Source organism: Dasypus novemcinctus, chromosome 10 (assembly GCF_030445035.2).
Source record: "Dasypus novemcinctus isolate mDasNov1 chromosome 10, mDasNov1.1.hap2, whole genome shotgun sequence".
Classification (NCBI taxonomy): domain Eukaryota; kingdom Metazoa; phylum Chordata; class Mammalia; order Cingulata; family Dasypodidae; genus Dasypus; species Dasypus novemcinctus.
In genome coordinates this window covers 119,848,430-119,867,163 of record NC_080682.1, presented here as the reverse complement: position 1 = coordinate 119,867,163, position 18,734 = coordinate 119,848,430, and the positions used below count along the sequence as shown (strand labels likewise).

General features: G+C 35.4%; 1 protein-coding gene across 28 annotated transcripts in view; it reads left to right on the top strand.

Moving 5' to 3' along the window:
• PICALM (phosphatidylinositol binding clathrin assembly protein) overlaps nucleotides 1-18,305 on the top strand; it is a 134,172-nt gene extending 115,867 nt beyond the window's left edge. For 8 of the 28 annotated variants that reach the window (XM_071218303.1, XM_071218302.1, XM_058306139.2 and 5 more), the window contains 4 exons: nucleotides 1,103-1,126; nucleotides 2,525-2,584; nucleotides 4,427-4,531; nucleotides 16,955-18,305. In XM_071218303.1, the coding sequence (XP_071074404.1) occupies nucleotides 1,103-1,126; nucleotides 2,525-2,584; nucleotides 4,427-4,531; nucleotides 16,955-16,969 (204 nt within the window). In that variant the 3' untranslated portion in view covers nucleotides 16,970-18,305. Of the gene's footprint in view, nucleotides 1-1,102; nucleotides 1,127-2,524; nucleotides 2,585-4,426; nucleotides 4,532-15,632; nucleotides 15,754-16,954 lie in introns of those variants that run through there. The other 20 variants (XM_071218306.1, XM_071218305.1, XM_058306150.2 and 17 more) reach the window with 5 other exon arrangements.
• Nucleotides 18,306-18,734: the final 429 nt, after the last annotated feature.

Here is an 18,734-nt window from a genome sequence, read left to right as displayed (position 1 = left end):
TAGTTACTACCATTGCTAATAATAAAATCTTGTTTTAAATAATTTTTAGGTTTGTATGTACACAATATATTGAACCTATAGATGGTGTATTCTTGAGGTAGTTTGAGCATGTATCATTCCAATTTTAAGAATGAAATTATGTGATTTTTTTCAAGAGGAGAGCAGCTGAAATATAGCAAATTGAAAGTGAAATCCACCCTCCTATCTGTGAATTTAAGTGTTCTTCCCACTGTGACACACCACACAGACTAGAATGGCAGGTGGTTAGTGGATTTTATAGTCTCAGGTGTTAATTATACATTGATAATGTATGAGGAATAATGTCAGTGCATATGCTAATATGAGAATACATTGAATATTTTCTTTTGTAATTAATTAGTATTCATATGAAATACTGGTTCATAGCACTTAAGATTGACTACTAGAAGAACATAATAGGCATCTAAACCATGTAGAATTTTTATGTTGATGATGTAATAGCATTTTATAGGGTGCTGTGTTGTTTATGGCAATGTCTGTCATCTCATGGATTTTATTAAAATACTTTTATGTATTATATTTTATAGGGTTTGTGATTTACTATTTAGATAAACTGCTGCTTTTGACATTCCTTTACATTTCTAACCTTTTTATTAATCCTTAAACACTGTCAAGGTTTTGAAATGTGTTGTTATTGCTCTTAGTTTGAAGCAAATTATTTTGGATTTTATTAAAATATATTTATGAATTTTATATTACAAATTCTTTTCATAACTTTACTGCTTGCTTTTTTTTCAAAGTAGACATCTGTTGCAACCCTGTGTGTGGGATGCACTGAATTTTGCACTGTTAACAATACTGATAGAGTTTATGCTTAAATGACACTCGTAATCAGTAAACTATAATCATAAAAAGGGTTGAGGTCAAAGACTAAATTTTCCTTGTCAACCTTGATAGTGTTTTAGTGTAGATGTTCTTTCGGTAGATACTGGAATTACAAGGGATTTAGGTATTTAGTGAATGTACACGTGAACTAAAATGCTTTCTGTATTTTCTGTTGTGTAAGTACTTGTTCTAATCCGGTGTTATTGCATTATGTAATTGTTCTCCCTGGGAAAAACAGAATGGCATGCATTTTCCACAATACGTAAGTGACCAAAACTAGCCTTTTTGCAATAAACTGGCATGCTATTAACCACTGCTATAGCAGAATCTCATAATCTTCCAGCTATTACTTGTTTTCACATTCAGATTTTCAATGTGCCAAAATTCTTCTTAGCATCTCCTGATTTCATGGGTGCGTTGCAGAATTGATACTGAGGGTAGCATGGAAAATACCAATTTTTTTCTTGCTTAATATTCCGCCATTTGCTGCCAGACGGCTGGGTGTCTGTGTGTGTATCTGTGCTGCCACTCTGCACTTGATGACTTCTGAATGAAGGGAAATGTCGATTGTGGTCATGTTTAAAATAACAATTGCATGAAATCTTACAGGCTTCAGCTGTACTTGGCAGTTTGTCTGCTGCTCTTGCAGATCTTGGTTTTTTTAAGTAGGGAGAGACCAATAAGTCAAATACTAAGCTTTTAACTACTCACTTTAGTGTTATTTTTTAAAAGTTGTGCTTCATTTAACTTCTTTATGCATATGTTCAAATTACTATGTAATTTCAGTTACTTTTTATGTTTCAGCAGTGTTATTGGTCTTTCACCTGTATTCAGTTTCAGTTTTTATTTTAACACAGAAGGAATGTTGTTAAGACAGCAAATAATATCTAAAATGATTCTGTGCTCCAATTGTAATTTATAGAGCATGAGTTAAAGTGGAGGAGGAGGGGAAACGTAAACACATCTTAGTGATAGATGGTTCCTTTTAATTTAAGCCAAGAATGCTTGAACTGCTTTTTAACATAAAGCATTAACTTAAAATTTTATTTTTCCTCCTTTAAATTGGTGCTTTATAGAAGATAGTTTAAAGTTGATGGAATAAATTAGAAGGAAAGCTAACAGATAAACTTGTTATATGAGAATTGTGATTTCATAGAAATAGTGATACTCACTAGTTTGAAATTTTTGGAATTTTAAGAGTGAGTGAGATCTTTAGAAACTAATTTTTTGGAAGATCAGTTTATTAATTGATGTGAGAGCTTTCATTTTTTTCTTTGAGTGCTAAAGAAACAAAGTACCTAGGAAGACATTTGGTAATATTACTTTTTCTGGGTAAATATTTTTTATGATAGATTTTAAATTTTAGAATTTTGAATATTTTTAAAAATTCTGAGTATTTTAAAGCTGTAAAAGCACACTGAAATCTTAGATCATAGTTTTATCTAAGTTTAAGTGGTATTTTTCCCTTCTAATAATTCTGCTTTACCTCTAATTTCCACATACTTTTTTCCATTGGGAATTAATTGACAGTTATTAATGATAAGTACTATTTAATCATCGCTGTCTTAGCAGTTCTTTTTAGTGGAAGCACAGCTATTGATTCCTCGAACCCAGGTGACATCTGATTTATGCTTGTTTATTATTTTTTTCACCACATCAGGCACCCCCTGTGATGGCCTATCCTGCTACTACACCAACAGGCATGATAGGATATGGAATCGTAAGTATTTTTCCATATACAGCTTTTTGAAAATAGGCTCATTCATATTTAACCTGGTTTTATTATAAGCTAAGCTGAAGGAACTTAGTGTCCCACATATTCCTAGTGTCTCACGTATTACCTGATATCATAGTAATGATTTCATAGGTTTTTCTAGAATTTTAAAAGTGTTCACAGTATTTCTTGACTTATTGTATCCTCTCATAACTTTGCTAGGCATTTTATACTTCATTGCAAAGTCATTTAAGTGTTAATAGTAACTCCAAGCCTTTGTTGTTCTGACCTTAAATTAAATACCAATGAGTTCTTAAAACCTCACGGTAGGGGAAGTGAGGGTTTAACACCTCTGGAATTGTCTTGGAGTAAATTTATTCTGGTATAAAGCCAGAGAAGTTTTCCTGCGACAGTGATTATTATTGTATGAAAACAACCTTTCCACCTGTTTAGGCACGCACAGTCCACATTCCAGGCTACCTTACTCTCCCAGCTCTCTCAATATAAAGACTCACTTACATAAGTAATAGAGGTAGTAGATTCAACCCCCTGGTCCATCTTTGAGGAATTGTTGCTGGTAGAAGGCAGCACTAGATACTTTGGTATTGCTACTATGGCTACTGTGCTACTTCTTTATGTACATTGTATGGCAGTAGCTCATTTCATACATGTGAAGAAGTTCCACAACTTTTGGATTGATGGCCGTTGCCTTAAAGCGGAATGTGCATAAAAACGCAGGCCATGAACTTAAAGTGGACCCTCATATCTGTTTTCAAGTTTAATTGCTACAGTAATGGTAGTGTAGTGTAGTGGTAGTGTCCAGTCATCAGCTTGGGGAAAAAATCAGTTGTGTTGAAAAAGAAAATGAATAGCATTATAAAGAGATTAATCAGATTATTTTTAGTCTTGTTTAAAAATAATGAGCATTATAAGTGAAGACACATATCTAAAATTTAAGATTATATTATCCATTTTTGTTGGAATTGGAGTAATTTGGAAACAGCAAAATCATTACTATCCATATTTTCTGCTTTCATTGTTATCCCAAGGAAGAAAGAAAGAGTTCACAGCCTTCTGTGTCTTTGGCCGGAAGTTAAAAATAATTGCTTAAATGGCCAATATAATTTTGAAATAGCAGGAGTCTACTTGAGAGATTAATTAGAACATCTGGAAAGCTTTTAGAGTGTTGCATTTTAACCAAAATAATTTTTAGTGTCTGTGTGTGTTCTATTTTCACTCTAGATATTGTCATTTATTATGTTATTTTTCTCCTGTGGAGTGGTGATTTTTCAAGAAAGAGCTAGTTGGATAAAATTCTGTTTTTAGTTACTTAAGATTGAAGTAACCTTGGTGTATAATCTAGGCCCTCTCTTGGATCTCTCTACAAGTGTCTGAAATGAAATGAAAGAACCATAGATAGTAAACCTCTTCAAAGAATCAGTTATTTTAGTGTGATTACCTGCCTAATGGAATAAAAACTTGATTCAATATACAAAGGCAATTTACTTTGAAGTGCCTTTGTAATGTAAAGTTGTCTCTATATCTAAAGCTGGCAAATAAGTAAATTTTTGAAATTTTTGTCTGTTGTACTGTATTAAAGTTTAAATTTTGCAACTCATTGAACAGAAACACTAGGTTTCATTTCAGCCTTTTTTTAAATTATCATGTTTAAGATTTTCCTTAAATATTTTTAGGAAAATTTGTAGCTGTCAGTCTTGTAGTCTTAGGAAATTTGTTCTTTGAGCCAAAGCAGAAGTACTTTTCATTCCTATTGACTTCCTTGTTTTCTTACTCGTAATAAGTAACATGAGTCAAAATCCTGTAACTTGCTCTTCTTCTAACTTGTAGCCTCCTCAGATGGGAAGTGTGCCTGTAATGACACAGCCAACCTTAATCTACAGCCAGCCTGTCATGAGACCACCAAACCCCTTTGGCCCTGTATCAGGAGCACAGGTATTACATGCTGCACAGAACTGTTCTGATGTGCTTGATTTTGATTTGGAAGGAATTTACTATTTTAAAAATCCTTTTCACTGGAGAATTAAGTTATTAGCATTTCCCTCTAATAGTGGATGTTATTTGCTTCATATCTTTCTCATATAAAAGCTTTTAGTATTATTGCTTATTGGTGGGAAAGAACAAGAAGATTACAGATAGTAAAGGTGGAAAACACCTGATAATCTATAATTGGTGGACCCAGAGAACAATTTGTCTGAGGTTAAGAAACCTTTCTGTTAATAGTTCTGGCCAGCTACCCTTTGTAAATGCTAGAAACCATTAACCCAGAATGCCAGTGCCTTTCCTAACGGTTTAAATGATCCTACAAGGGTGTTACCTGTAAGATAGCTGTAAAACTCTTGGCAAGTCTCCAAAGTTGTGGATGTTATTTTTTTCATTAGATAACTTCTTATTACTGAGGATTGTTTTTAAAAACAAATCTAAAAGGCTTGAGATTTTATGCTCACATAATACCTTTAAACAAGTGACTAAATATTTCTAAAGCTCCTCCCAGTTCCTGAAAATTCACCTTAAATATTCACACGTTGTTTTTCATTCCTTCGTTGGCATTAGAGGAATCTGAATTTTTTCTTTCTTTTTTTCTTATCATGAAATTACTTTTTTACTTCTCTAGTGGCATACTGTGGTAGGAGACCCTTGTGAAGTGATGGGATGGCTTATCCTTTGTTGGTGGCTGTGCTTATAATGTTTGACAGTCAGAAACAGATAATTACTTGGAATTGTTAAAGCATTCTTTCTTTTCTTAAATTGCTTCTGATGCCAACTGATTGGTTACTTGCTTGAAAATGTGTGTGTAAGCGTTTGATAATGGACTTGTTATTCCTTTTCTACTTGGGTGTATAGAGTATTGTATTTGCTAATGCATATAGTTTACATTGCCACATTTAATTTATATTGATTCCGTTTGAGTCTAATCTCTACATGTATTTCATAGACTAGAGAAACACAAGGGATCCTTTCATTTTTCATTTTCATTTTGAGTGTTGGAATCATTTAATAATTGGCATCTGTGTTGGCCTGGAGTAGATAGTAAATTTAGTTCTGATTAAGTGGTAAAATCCATGTTGATCACAATTCATGTGTTTGCCCACATGACTATTTTTCCCCCCTTGTCTGTGTTAAAGTGGCTTTCTTCCTTTCCCTTAATCAGCTATAAATGTTTATAATGAACATAGCTTGGAGTCAGGATAATTGACATAATAATTATTTTATGTCAGTTACTATGTATGTATTTGCTTTAATAAGATGGATTAGAGATATTTATAGTTACCTTCTCTTCATCCTTTACTAGCATTAGTTTTTGTGGTTTTTTTTTTGTTTTTTTTTTTTAAAGAAAACAGACTTATTGCTCAGAAATTAAAAATATAAGTATTAAACTGAGATAAGGTTATCAACATCAAATTTTCCCCATTTGCTTCTATTCATCTGTCTTCCTGGCCAATTCATTTTACCTTCCCAAGATTGTTGCATGCCTCACTTGAGGCTAAGAAGAATTTCTGAATGCCATGGCTATGAATCTGAACATTGATCTGCAGCTACCTGTATGTTGTAACTGTAGGTACTTCTTATAGTTGTATTCTTTTCAGCCATCTTTTTTTCAGAAAACATATAGCATTATGATCTTCATACTTCCTTAAAACCCAGGCTTTGTTGCACGGCGTCAGGGTGTCCCTGGGCCACCCAGCCTCACGGCTGATAGGCCCATGGGCACCTTCCTTTCTCGGCTGCCCAGAGCAAAAGACCATTAGTTTTTATTACTGGTTTAATTTTTTATAGACATCTATTGCATTTTGATAATTTTTTTAAAAGTGTTGATGATTTCCCTATCAATGTAGCTGTTTTATGTCCTTTAGTTTTCTGGTTTCTTTTTTTTTCTTCATTTTTAAAGAAGGTTTAGATTATATAAATATTACATCAAAAAATAGGGGATTCCCATACACCCCACCCCCTCCCACACTGTTCCCCATTAACATCTTTCATTAGTGTGGAACATTTATTATAACTGATGAACATAAATTTAGACATTGCTACTGACCATGGTCTATAGTTTACATTATGGTTTATACTTTGCTCCACACAATTTTACACGTTTTAACAAACTGTATAATGGCCTGTATCCGTCATTGCAATGTCATGGAGAACAATTCCATTGTCCCAAAAATGCCTCCATGTTGTACCTATTCTTCCCTCTTCCTCCTCTCAGAACCTCTGGTGGCCACTGCCTTTTTATCAGTGATACAAGTTCTTGCATTGCTAGAATAATAATAAGTCTACTGTAGTCCAGTGTTCATTCCCCAGTCTTGAGGATTTGGAAATAGTGATGCCCACTCTGCTTCCAGTTGAGAGGGGGCTTAGATGCCATGGGGCACATGAATGGAACTGTCTTGCTTGCAGTTGTAGATTCTCTGTTTTGGGGGATGGGCATTTTCCATCATCATTCTTTTGTGTTAGTTCTCCTGGGCAATTCCAATGAACTGGAGAGAGAAAGTGCTGGCTGCAACTCTGCTGCGATTCAGGGCTCAGCTGGCATGTGAACAGATGGAAGATTTAAGTCTCTGGGACATAAATTTAACAATTAATTTGGTTTTCTGCTTTAAGGGACAAAGTGATGAGAACTTAAACCTATTGAAGTAAGTGTATTTAAGAAGAGTTATAGTCCAGAGCTATATAAGCTTACTAGGAACCACTGACTGCAAAAGTTTTTTCTCTGCTATGTTATTAAATTCTGCACCCAGTCTGCCTTTCCAGGCTCCTGTCTCAGAAGCAAAATATGTTACCTTACGTGTGTATAGTGCCTGACAGTTATCAAGCACTTTTACGTACATTATCTTACCTCATTCTCAAAATAACATTTAAGGTAGATGGGCCTAGTATGCCCTCCCCCATTTTATAAATGAATAAGACTGAGACTTGGAAAGATTTTTCAACTATAAGTAAATGGTTGAACTGCAACTTATCCCCATTTCCTCTCATTCCTAGTCCACCACTCATTTGTACCACACTGCCTTTCTGCTGATGGGACTGAGCCCACATGGCTGCTACAGCACTGTCCTCCTTTCCTCAGCAGTGAAACACTGCACATTCCTTGGGTTTGGATTATAAACCACATTTCCATGTTCAGGATATAACTACTGTGGTTGAGAAGAACATCCTCTATGATTTTGGATAATGCCGTCGACCTTGAAACATTGTGTATGATGCTTTTGGGTTTTTTTTTCATATGGTAAAAACATTTTTTTTATATTAGAAAAGTTGTAAGTTTACCAAAAAATGCACAGAATTCAGTGTTCCCATATACCACTCTATTATTAACACCTTGCAAGTAGGTGAATTTTTCAATATAACTGAGCATTTAAGGTATCCCATCAGCTTTCCTCTATCTTAAAACTATCTCATGAAGTCTCCTGTATCAGTCAGCCAAAGGGGTGCTGATACAAAGTCCCAGAAATCTGTTAGCTTTTATAAAGAGTATTTATTTGGGGTAGAGACTTACACTTATGAGGCCATTAAGCAATTGTTACTTCCCTCACCAAAATCTCTTGCTGGAGCAAGATGGCTGCTGATGGCTGCCAGGGTTCAGGCTTGCTCTTCCTTCTAAGGCTCTGTGGTCCCAGCTTTTTCCAGTGAGCTCTTGTCTGTCTCCCAGGGCTCCTTTCTCTCTGGGCTCAGCTCTGCTGCTCTCTCTACAACGCCAGCAGGAAACCATCTCATGCCTTCTCTTACTAGTGTATATTTGTATAAATTGGAATGTTTGTTGCTAACATATAGTTTAGTTTGTAAACTCCTTTCACGTTTGCAATATGCAGCTTTTCTGTTATTGAGCATGAAGACAGATAACCTGGTTAGTTTCAGATTTCTTTGAAAATCAAGGTGATGTTAAGTACACTTTCTTTTAATGAACATTTATGTAGCAATTACAATGTCCTCAAAGACCCTTGGGGCAGAGTCCCTTATTCTTACCATTTTCTTACCATTTTCTTATATAAGAAGTTCACACTGATCCCATAGTAATCTGCCTATTTTCCTAAAAACAATAAGAAAATTGTGTTATGTTTGAGCATTTAATTTGAAAAAATTGGCAAATTAAAAGTTTCGTTGGTTTCTTGGTAGGCTTTTTTTTTTTAATGGAGGATTGCCAGGCATTTTGTTTATGGAGCATTTGGCTAAAGATGCAGAATGGCAGTGCTGAGTTTTGTGTTTGTTTTTATTTTGTAATGGCCAACTATAAGTAAGTCAGACATCAGTTAAACGTCTGAAAGGAAACAATGACTTGTTGTGAGTGCTTTTTACCCTTCTAAATGGGGGCACTGTTGGCTCTAGATACTGCAATAATTGGAGTCTTAAAAAAAGGCCTTTATTTCCTTGCGTATAAGAACTAATAGTTCTCTCTATTTTTGAGATTAGCTTTTTTGTTTTTATTTTTACTTTCTTAGTACGTTAATTGTGGATGTTGGCAGTGGTTCATCTGCCAGCAGGTCTGCCCAACTATGTTTCTTTGAAGGCCTTTTGCCTTGTCATCAGTGTTGTGCTCATTCATCCTTGCATACTCAAGGATACCATTTATTTTGGGACTTAGGATTTGGTACCCCAGAACCGGTTTTTTAGCCTTCTGTACACACCTGAATGAGTCAAAATAAGAATTTGAGGGGTGTAGTGTGCTAACCACTGTAGTTAATAAGATAACCTGTAGTACAACCTTGTCTACTGGACTTCTACTGATGACATTCTTTCTAAAAGAAAAGTATCGAATTCCTTGTTTTGGTAAACAAAACCAGAAAGGTAAAATCTTGAGTGACTGTGAAGTTAGTTATGCAAAATCTTCATACTGAACTCCTAGACCATATATGGCACTGTGTGTGTGTGGTGTGTGTGTGTGTGTGTGTAAATGGCAGGGATGTGTTTGTATAATATTGCTAGAGAAGTCCCTATTTTTTTTTAATCACTTTTCTCACTTTGACTTTTTCCCGTAAGTTAAATGTAACCATGAATTCTAGCTCAGTTGAAATTAATTCGGATAACAGATTACAAAGACAGAAAAAAGCGCCATCCTTGGAGTCGGCAGATATAGTCAAGTCTGAACTTGACCTCTCACTGTGTTTCAGGGCAGATTGTCTATATAACTTTGATGAACCCCAGTTTCCTTATCTATAAAGTTGTTATATTAATTTGGGTACTTCATAGGGTTGATGTAAGGATCAAGCAAAATACTTGAAATTGATTGAGGAACATGGAGGCTTATTTTAGTTCCTTATTTGATGATTTTAAGGAACAATTTTGCTTTAAAAAGAAAATCAGATTTCTTTATTTTCAAAAAGTGTCCCTATTCCCAATTCAGTTTGTATTTTTCCTTGCATTACAGATTATCTTCCTTGTAAATAATTCATAGTTCATTATTTCAGAATCTTAATTATGACTCTATTATCTGATAGAATCTTCTTTTAAAGTCATGGAACTCTCTCCTAAGACATTTTTAAGTGGAGACCCAGTATATAAATTGAATAAAAGCGTGTAACCTCAAGCTCATATATGGAAGAGTTTGGAGGTTTTTTTTTTAACCAAGTAAAAGTGAAATATTTCCAGTAAATAATAAATAAGTGATGCATTGTAGATTTCTTTTTTTTTTTATCTCCTCATAGTAATAGTTGGCATAAACTTTGACTTTTCATTCTCTTTTTGAGGGATCAGAAATTGAAATCTTACATGAATTAGCAACAAATAATTCCTCACTGAGCCAGTTTTCATGATTCCCATCCATCAAATTGAACTTCTCTTACCCTTGGAAACTCTGCTAATATATGGATATTAGTGTTTATTTTTAACTCAGATCAGGTAATATTACCTCCCATGAATTTAGGAAATCTTGTCATCTATTTCCTTTTTCCAATTTGGTTCTCGTCAACTATTTGCTAATTTAAGTTGCCATAATTGTAACGAGATGGCTTTCGATGCTCCTTTTGAATAACATATTGCTTCTGTGTTAACGTTTTCAAGTTATTGTAAATTCTAGTGGTAATCAGTGTGTAGGTTTAGAAATAACATACCTGCAAATGGAAATGCTTTCAGACTACTCTCTGGCATTTCCTAAAACAAGATAGATAGTGCTTTAAGAATGCCAGTCCTGGGAAACGGACTTGGCCCAGTGGTTAGGGCGTCCGTCTACCACATGGGAGGTCCGCGGTTCAAACCCGGGGCCTCCTCGACCCGTGTGGAGCTGGCCCATGCGCAGTGCTGATGCGCGCAAGGAGTGCCCTGCCACGCAGGGGTGTCCCCCGCGTAGGGGAGTACCACACGCAAGGAATGCGCCCCGTAAGGAGAGCCACCCAGTGCGAAGGAGGGAGCAGCCTGCCCAGGAATGGCGCCGCCCACACTTCCCGTGCCGCTAACGATGACCGAAGCAGACAAAGAAACAAGACAATAAGACGCAGCAAATAGACACCAAGAACAGACAACCAGGGGAGGGGGGGGAATTAAATAAATAAATAAATCTTTTAAAAAAAAAAGAATGCCAGTCCTGATGTTTACATAACTTTGTGGTGCTACTTTTGGGTACAACCCTAAGATGGGGTTATATTGAGCTCACATTCAAGAAGACTCATCAAAAACTCTAAAACTCAAGCTTTAAAGGGCAAGCCCTCTACATGTGTGCAGGAGAGAACTAGTTCCCTTTCTTTTAGCCATACCGCACAAAGACAGCTGATTAATAGCATTATATTTAATATAAAAGACTGAAATGCCACATTCTGCAGAAGCCGTTGGATTCATCCACACCATTAATGGCCTGAGTGTATTCTAAACATTACCCAAAACAACACCCTGTTCTGTGACTCAGCTATGTGTCCTGTTGAGGAGATCTCTCAATGTTTTGATTGCACAACACTATCAGGAAAATATTTTTTAAGCATTTACCCTCATTGTATATGTATATTTATTTGTAAATTATATCCATACACTCCTGCAATAATAGTACATTTTTAAAATGTACAAAATAGAAAATTTTAAGGGGTAAAATGTAAAAATTGCAAAAGAACTAATTTTTTTTCATCCAACTTTGGAGACATTGTTATACAACAACAAAAAAACATTTTAATTTAACACGTTTTAGAATGTTTATAGTGTGTAACTTACTATTAGTTGCTGAACAAGAAAGGTAGAAATGTTTCCTGCACCTGAAGAGCCTAAAGGTAAGTATAATATGGAAGCCCAAATGACTGGTTGATGGCAGAGTAAGAAGCTTTATAAGAGAAGTACCAGACAAATCAGATTAGAAGACTCATGTAAAGATAGATCAGTGTTTGGTGGGAGGCAGTCGGGAAGGTTGAAATAATATTCAGGCTGCTAATATATGCCAGGCAACATACTGGGTACTTTATATGTATTTTCATTTAATCCTCATTTAATCCATATAGGTCTTAGGTTTTGGGCCTAAGATTCTAAACCCCATTTTATTTGAGAGCCAGGATTAGATTCACTTCCATCTTTCTCCACATTACTCAGGTAAACTAGGCCCATTTTTCTTTCAAGGTGTTGACCTTAATTTCTCTAATCTCGAAGGCACAATGAGTCTCTGTGGCACTGAAAAATTCAAATGTAAAGATGTAGCAAAGTGGCAGCTAAGAATTTTAAAAACATTCATTATCACAAGTTTTCTCCTAAATATCCAATCCATATTCTCCCATAAGTTTTTTTTTTTTAATTTTTATTTTTTAAAGATACATAGATCACGTAAAATGTTACATTTAAAACTATAAGAGGTTCCCGTATACCCTACTCCTCACAACCCCACTGCTGCCACATCAGCAACCTCTTTCATTAGTGTGGCACATTCACTGCATTTGGTGAGTACATTTTGAGGCACTGCTACATAGCATGGATTATAGTTTACATTGTAATTTACACTCTCTCCCAGTTCAGTGGGTTATGGCAGGATAGAGAATGTCCTGCATCCCATAAACTTTTAAGTGCACTAGCTTCACTTTTTGATACTACTACTATTTTCTTGTTCTAACCTGAGATTTTCTTTCTTTGGCATTAAGCATAAGTAACCATTTTTTGTTTATAATGTTCAGTGTATTGATAGAATTCTTTTTTAATACTCCTTTATTCTAGGTATGTTTACCTTTTTTAATTATTGATTTTTGTTAATTTATGATTTTTGTACTCTGTCTTTACTATATTAAACACACACAGCCGAAATAATATCTTTGTTCTGGTGATAATATCAAAGGTTTTTATTTGGGTAATGTTACAATTTTTTTTTCATTACAAAGTAACTTTTTTTAAAAAGGTTGATGAAAGTAGGAGAGGAGGTAGAGGTATTTCAGCTAAGAGTTGTCATCAATTATTTGTAAATTTTTATATTTTTATTTATATACTATTCTCATTTCGTTTTCCTATAAAATTAAGAAAGGAAGACTGAGTATGTCTGTATAGGACAATAAGACTGGCTACTTTGTTTAAATTCAGTTGTGGCCTAGATCAGTTTAATTTGAACAAATTTTGAGTACTGATTTTTCAGCTCTGGGGGAATTTTGGTATAGAGGATATTTGAAATAAATGGGTTAAAGGCTGTTTTTTGTTTTGTTTTTTGCTTTAATTTTGTTTGTTACAGATTTCTGGGGATAGCATATTTGTCATAGAATTTGAGTAGAATCATTAATTACAGTTTGTCTTATGATGGCTTATAAAATTAGGGGGGGTTGCAATTGATAGAGTTTTTGTTTCTTTGTTTTTTAATTCTTGAACCTCCAGTGCTTCAAGCTTGCCTTTTTATTTCTTAGCTCTACATGTTCTTGAATTTACCAACAAGAGTTTTTCAGGTGACTTCCTCGGGCTTTTGAAATCCTGCCTCTTGTCACCTACCAGGATTCCATTGTACCTCGTGCTCCTTTGTTCTTCCTGCTTTCTTGGAGCAGTAGTTGGACTCTTGCAATATTTCCTTTCCTGTCCTTCCCTTCTCTTTCCTTACTTATTCCCTGAGCCGACTATATTCTTGTCCTTGCAGGGCCAGAGCCCAGTGCCATGGGGTACTTAAGCTTCTGTGCCAGGAAGGGGTGACCAGAGGGCCAAGGGCGACCAATGGCCCCATCCTTAGCAGCCCTTTCCAGTCAGCCCAGCCATTCGGAACTATGACTTCCTTTGTTTGTGATGGATATTGACTATGTGAAGCTCATTGCAGGGATATTGTCTTGTTTGCTCGGTGGTAACTGTTTACTCGAGATATATGTATGTGTATTTTACCAATTTGAAACCAATAGATAAAACAAGCACTTTTTTCCTCAAGGAAAATTGAGCCTCTGACATTATTTGTAAACCTCTAGAAGTTCTCTCTAGCGTACTATCATGTATTGAGAAGAATAGCAGTGTCTCCTTGCCACTTTGATATACAAGATATGATATGAGAACATGTGCTGGGGTCTTACTAGAAGACTTATGATTTTGGATATGCCTGTCTGCAAAATAAGCAGGGTTTTGGGGTTTTGTTGTTGTTTGAGTTGCTATTGTTTATTTTAACTTCCAGTAAAAAGAACATTTTTGCTTTGGAAAGAAACCCAGTTAATCTTAGCTATAAACACATAGCGTGGGACTCCTTCACCCCATCACTTCCCTTGAACTCATTCTGCATCTGAACGGTCATCCTTGGCTGGGCTGAAGGGGAAGTAAGGTGTGTCTTTCCAACAACGTTGCGTCTTAATCTGTTCTCTGCATGGATGGTATTTGAAACCTTAAACCTCAACATGCTTCCCTGCCTTCCCATCTGTAGCTTCCTGTATAAGCTCATCTTCCTTCCTGCTGTTTCTTCCCATTGTCTTTGAACATTTATTCCTGCTTCAACTACTATGACTGAAGATGGCTTCTGTAAATTGATCTTGGTGTCCAAAACAAATACTCATATACCAGTGATGTAATATTCGCTGAAAGTCACTGACTATTCATTCTCAATAGTGCTTTTCTTAAAAAAAAAAAAAAAAGTAGTAGTAGAAATTATATCACTTTGAACCAGCAGAGGCAGATTTTGAGGCTTGAAATCCTTTATAGGATTTTGAATGTTGAAGTATGTCTTGAAACTATTTCCATTTAGTCACCTTGGATTTAATGCTAGATTGAGCATCCATGAAAGGACAGCTTATTTTATATTAGCCCTGTGCTTGCCTCCCTTTATAGTTTTGTGCAGTGGGAGAGAATAAATTAAAAGTTTATTCCAAACTCAAATGGCTCATATAAATCAGCCTAGTAGAGAAGGCACATATCTGAAAATGAACTCTTGGTTCTACAAGAACTTTATTTCTTCGGATGAACGCTGCAGATACGTTACTGAGTTCAACAGTTTGCCTGCCTCTTACAGTATATTTAAGCCTCTTAAAGTATACTTAAATTAAATGATAGTCTAAGAATCAAACAAATATAGTCAAGTAACAGAATCAGAGACCTTGAGGTTTCCCCATATTCGGTGCAGTGTCTGGGCAGTTAGGGGGGTGACCTCACAGCTGCCTTCAGCTCCCAGAGTCTGTAGGTCAGCTGCAGCATGTTCATAAACGGGGGGCCAGTCCACGTGTGCACAGTGGAAAGGCTTTCCACCCCCTCCCTCTTCCGAAGAAGATGGGAAGGAAAGAATATTGCAGCTAGATGTGCTAAATCTGAACTGAGGTCAGAATGTGCACAGCTTCTGACAGATAATGCCTCTTTCCTCAATTAAAAAAAAAACAAAAAGCAAAAGCCATACTCTTCCTCCCCTTCCCCCCCAATAAAAGTCTTATCCATGGTTCAGCTTACAGCTTACCTATTTTGGGCAAAAGACTTACTCCTTTGGAATTTCAGAAGCAAGAATTTGTTATCTGAAAGCACATGCCATTGGATATCATTTAACTGGACGTATTACTACACCTTTCGTTTTAATAATTCCATTTTCTACAGAGGCAGCTTTTATATTTATTAAAGGTGACAACACAGAAACCACTTCTTCTTTCATTACATTTCTGCTCTCACGTTCTGTCATTCTGAGATCTTTTTTCTTCCCCCTCTGTCTTCTTTCCCCCAGCTGTCGGCAGCGTCCAGCCCCTCCAGTCACAGCCCTCCCAGAGCCTCAGGAAAGGACCCTTTTGCAGAGCTCTCTCTGGAGGATTTCTTATAAATCACTTTAGGTATTGCTGCTTGTTGGGGGAGATGGGGACTTAGAAATGCATAGAAAAAACCCACCAAACATGAAGCACAATTCAGGCTTCTTCTTTGTTCTTTTAAAGGGCTCTGGGTTCTCTCTCTACCTCGTCCTCTATTCTTTAGGTGATGAATAAAAAATAGGTCAAGGTAGGACATGAGGAGAAGCAACTTTTGAAAAATGTCTTTAATGTAATTGGAAGATGTGAAATCATATCCACTGCTCACAGCAGATGGATGAAATCAAATACCACCCTTAATCATTGGGTGTTTTAGACGATCTTAAATGCGGGAAACAACACAATTTCATACGTTGAATTAAAGCTTGGTTAGGAGCATCATTGCTTTAGTTTTAGTATAGTGGCCAGGGTTCATTGCAAAGAATTCATTGCCAACAGTATCTTTTAAGGGTTGTATTTTAATATATGCCTTGTCATTTAAAAATAGTAATTTTTTAAAAAAAAGTTTCGTGTTTAATTAAGGGAAAATGAATAGTAAGCCCTTTTCAGTAGAAGGATCCTACGTATGATCCATCCTGCGTCTATTTGCCGGTAGACAGTATAATTTGTTCTTGGTGTGCCAGTCCCATTCAGATATACCTCTAGGTCTTTGGGACTTTGTATTCATCTGATTTGGTAACCATTTATGAGCACATCTGCCTCACTTATGTCTTTGGATGAGCATTTTAAAGGAAATCAAAAGTGAGTTATCTTTGAACAGTGACACTCTATTGAGTGTTCCTTTGTAGATCTTTCAGATTTTGATTTATGTTAGTAACTAAGAAATGATATAGTAAACATATATTACTGTTCCCCTTATCTCTAATTTTATATTAATGTGGAAATTATATTTCAAATTTTGCTTTGCCAAATGAGATTTTATGGGAATATTTATGCTTGTAGAGATTTTTTCTGAACTTGTCTGGAAAAATAGCTTGTTCATCTTCTTTCTTCCCTCCCCTGTTCTCTACCCCTTGATTTTTAGTAATTAGGAAGGTATTTGGAAAATTATCACTCTGCTTCAAATATTAAGTTCTGGCACACAATAAACAGATAATACTGACTTTGTTTTATAATCAGAATTTGTGATAAGCATGCTATGAACACTTCTGAGTTGGATGGTAAAGGCTACAAAGCACTTTTTATTTGTGAGAAAACATCCTACAATGCAATAAATTAACGTACATTCTTCTCTGTTTTTTTGCAGATACAGTTTATGTAACTAGATGGAAGAGAATGGAATTATTCCAAAAAGACAAATGCTCAAGCAGCAAATCCTTACTTCCAGCAAAATCCAAACTGCTGTCTCTTAAATTCTCTTCTTTCATTAGAATGCTACAGTAACCCAGTGAAGGCCCATGAAGGAAATTGGGACTAGTCTATAGGAAACCGTATCAATACAATTTATAAAGCCAGGAATTGCCATGATTTAAGACTAAGTCTTTTTGGTGACTAACGTTTCAGTTCTTTCAACTCCTATTAATACCCATAACCAGTAACCTACAGAGAGAAGCCCTTATTTGGAAAGTGTGAGATTTGTATTTGGAAAAGCTGTCTGGAAAGAAAAGCTGTGTCCTTTATTGTAATCCGGCAGGACTCTTTGGGGATCAAAATCATAATTCTTAATTATGCAGTCTTTCTTTTCTCCAGTCCTCACAGATACAGAAACTGAAATTTAACTTTTCTTTTAAGAAAAAAAAAATTATATATTCAGTTTGCAGTAGACATTCCTTATGTATTTGTATTTATTTATGATTATCGATTTACGTAACATTAATATTGTATCAAACCTCCTTATGAAAATGAGTATGGATGTACACAGTATGTTTGATTTTTATCCACAAGAATGAATCTGATTCAGAATGCTTTTCAGCTGACATACAGAGCACTAAATATTTTAAGGCAAGTCCATAGGTCTTGAATCTCTTAAGAATTCTTGATCACTATGGGAATTAGGAAAGCATCATAAATGCATTAATCCTTATAGTCAATTCTGTGCCTAGGATTTTGCAAGGGAACAGTTCACTGACTAGGAAAAGCACTACATTTTAAATTCAGCATTAGTGCATCAGGAAGGAACTTTCCTGCTTTGTGCTTGGCATGTCATTATTTTCCATTTGATATTAGGGCCTTTCCAAAATGAATGCGAGGAATTGCTTTCACTTCAAGACTCTCCTTCTTTTCAGTAAATCTTTATGAGGTGTTATGGGGGGGAGGGAAGGGGACAAATCCTTGAACCTTTTATTTGGCTTATGCCATTATGATCATGTACCTTTTGAATAAGGGGAAATAGTATCTTTAAAGTTAATGTCGAGCCAAGAGTTTAGTTAACAAAGAATTCAACTGCACTGTTGATCGGTGCTTTGTGTAAATACATCTTAACATTTGGGTTGAGAGGGGCCTTAAGAAGGACAGTTCATTGTAGGAAAGCAATTCTGTACATGAGTTTAAGCATACTTGTTGCATTGTCTTTGCAGATTCTATTTTTGTTTACAATATTAAAATGTATGTTAGCAAAAAATGGGTGGATTTTCAAATAAAATGCAGCTTCCACAAAACTTTTGTTATGGTAGTCTGGTCTGGGTGCATTTTCTTTTCTTTTTTCTTATTACCTTTATCATGATTTTTCTGTTCTAACTTGATTTGCAAAAATGTTTATCTTGGCCCTTTTGTTACCTTCTAAACTTTTATTGAAAAACTTGTTAAAATTGTTCACTTTTTTGTCTTTTGGTCATCTTTGGTCAGGTAAGTTTAAGGGAGAAAATGCCTTTGAGTTTGACATATTGGTGCATATGATTGTCTTTCAAAGAAGTCTTTGTTTCACATTTCATATTGAATAGTAAGTAGAATTCAGAGTTCATGATAGAGAAATTAAAAGCTTTGAATTGATAAATGCATAATATTTGCCATGGTTGGAAAAAAATATATAGTCTTTAGCCATTATACTTTGTTAGTTTTACTAGTTTTTTAAGTTTTATTAAACCATT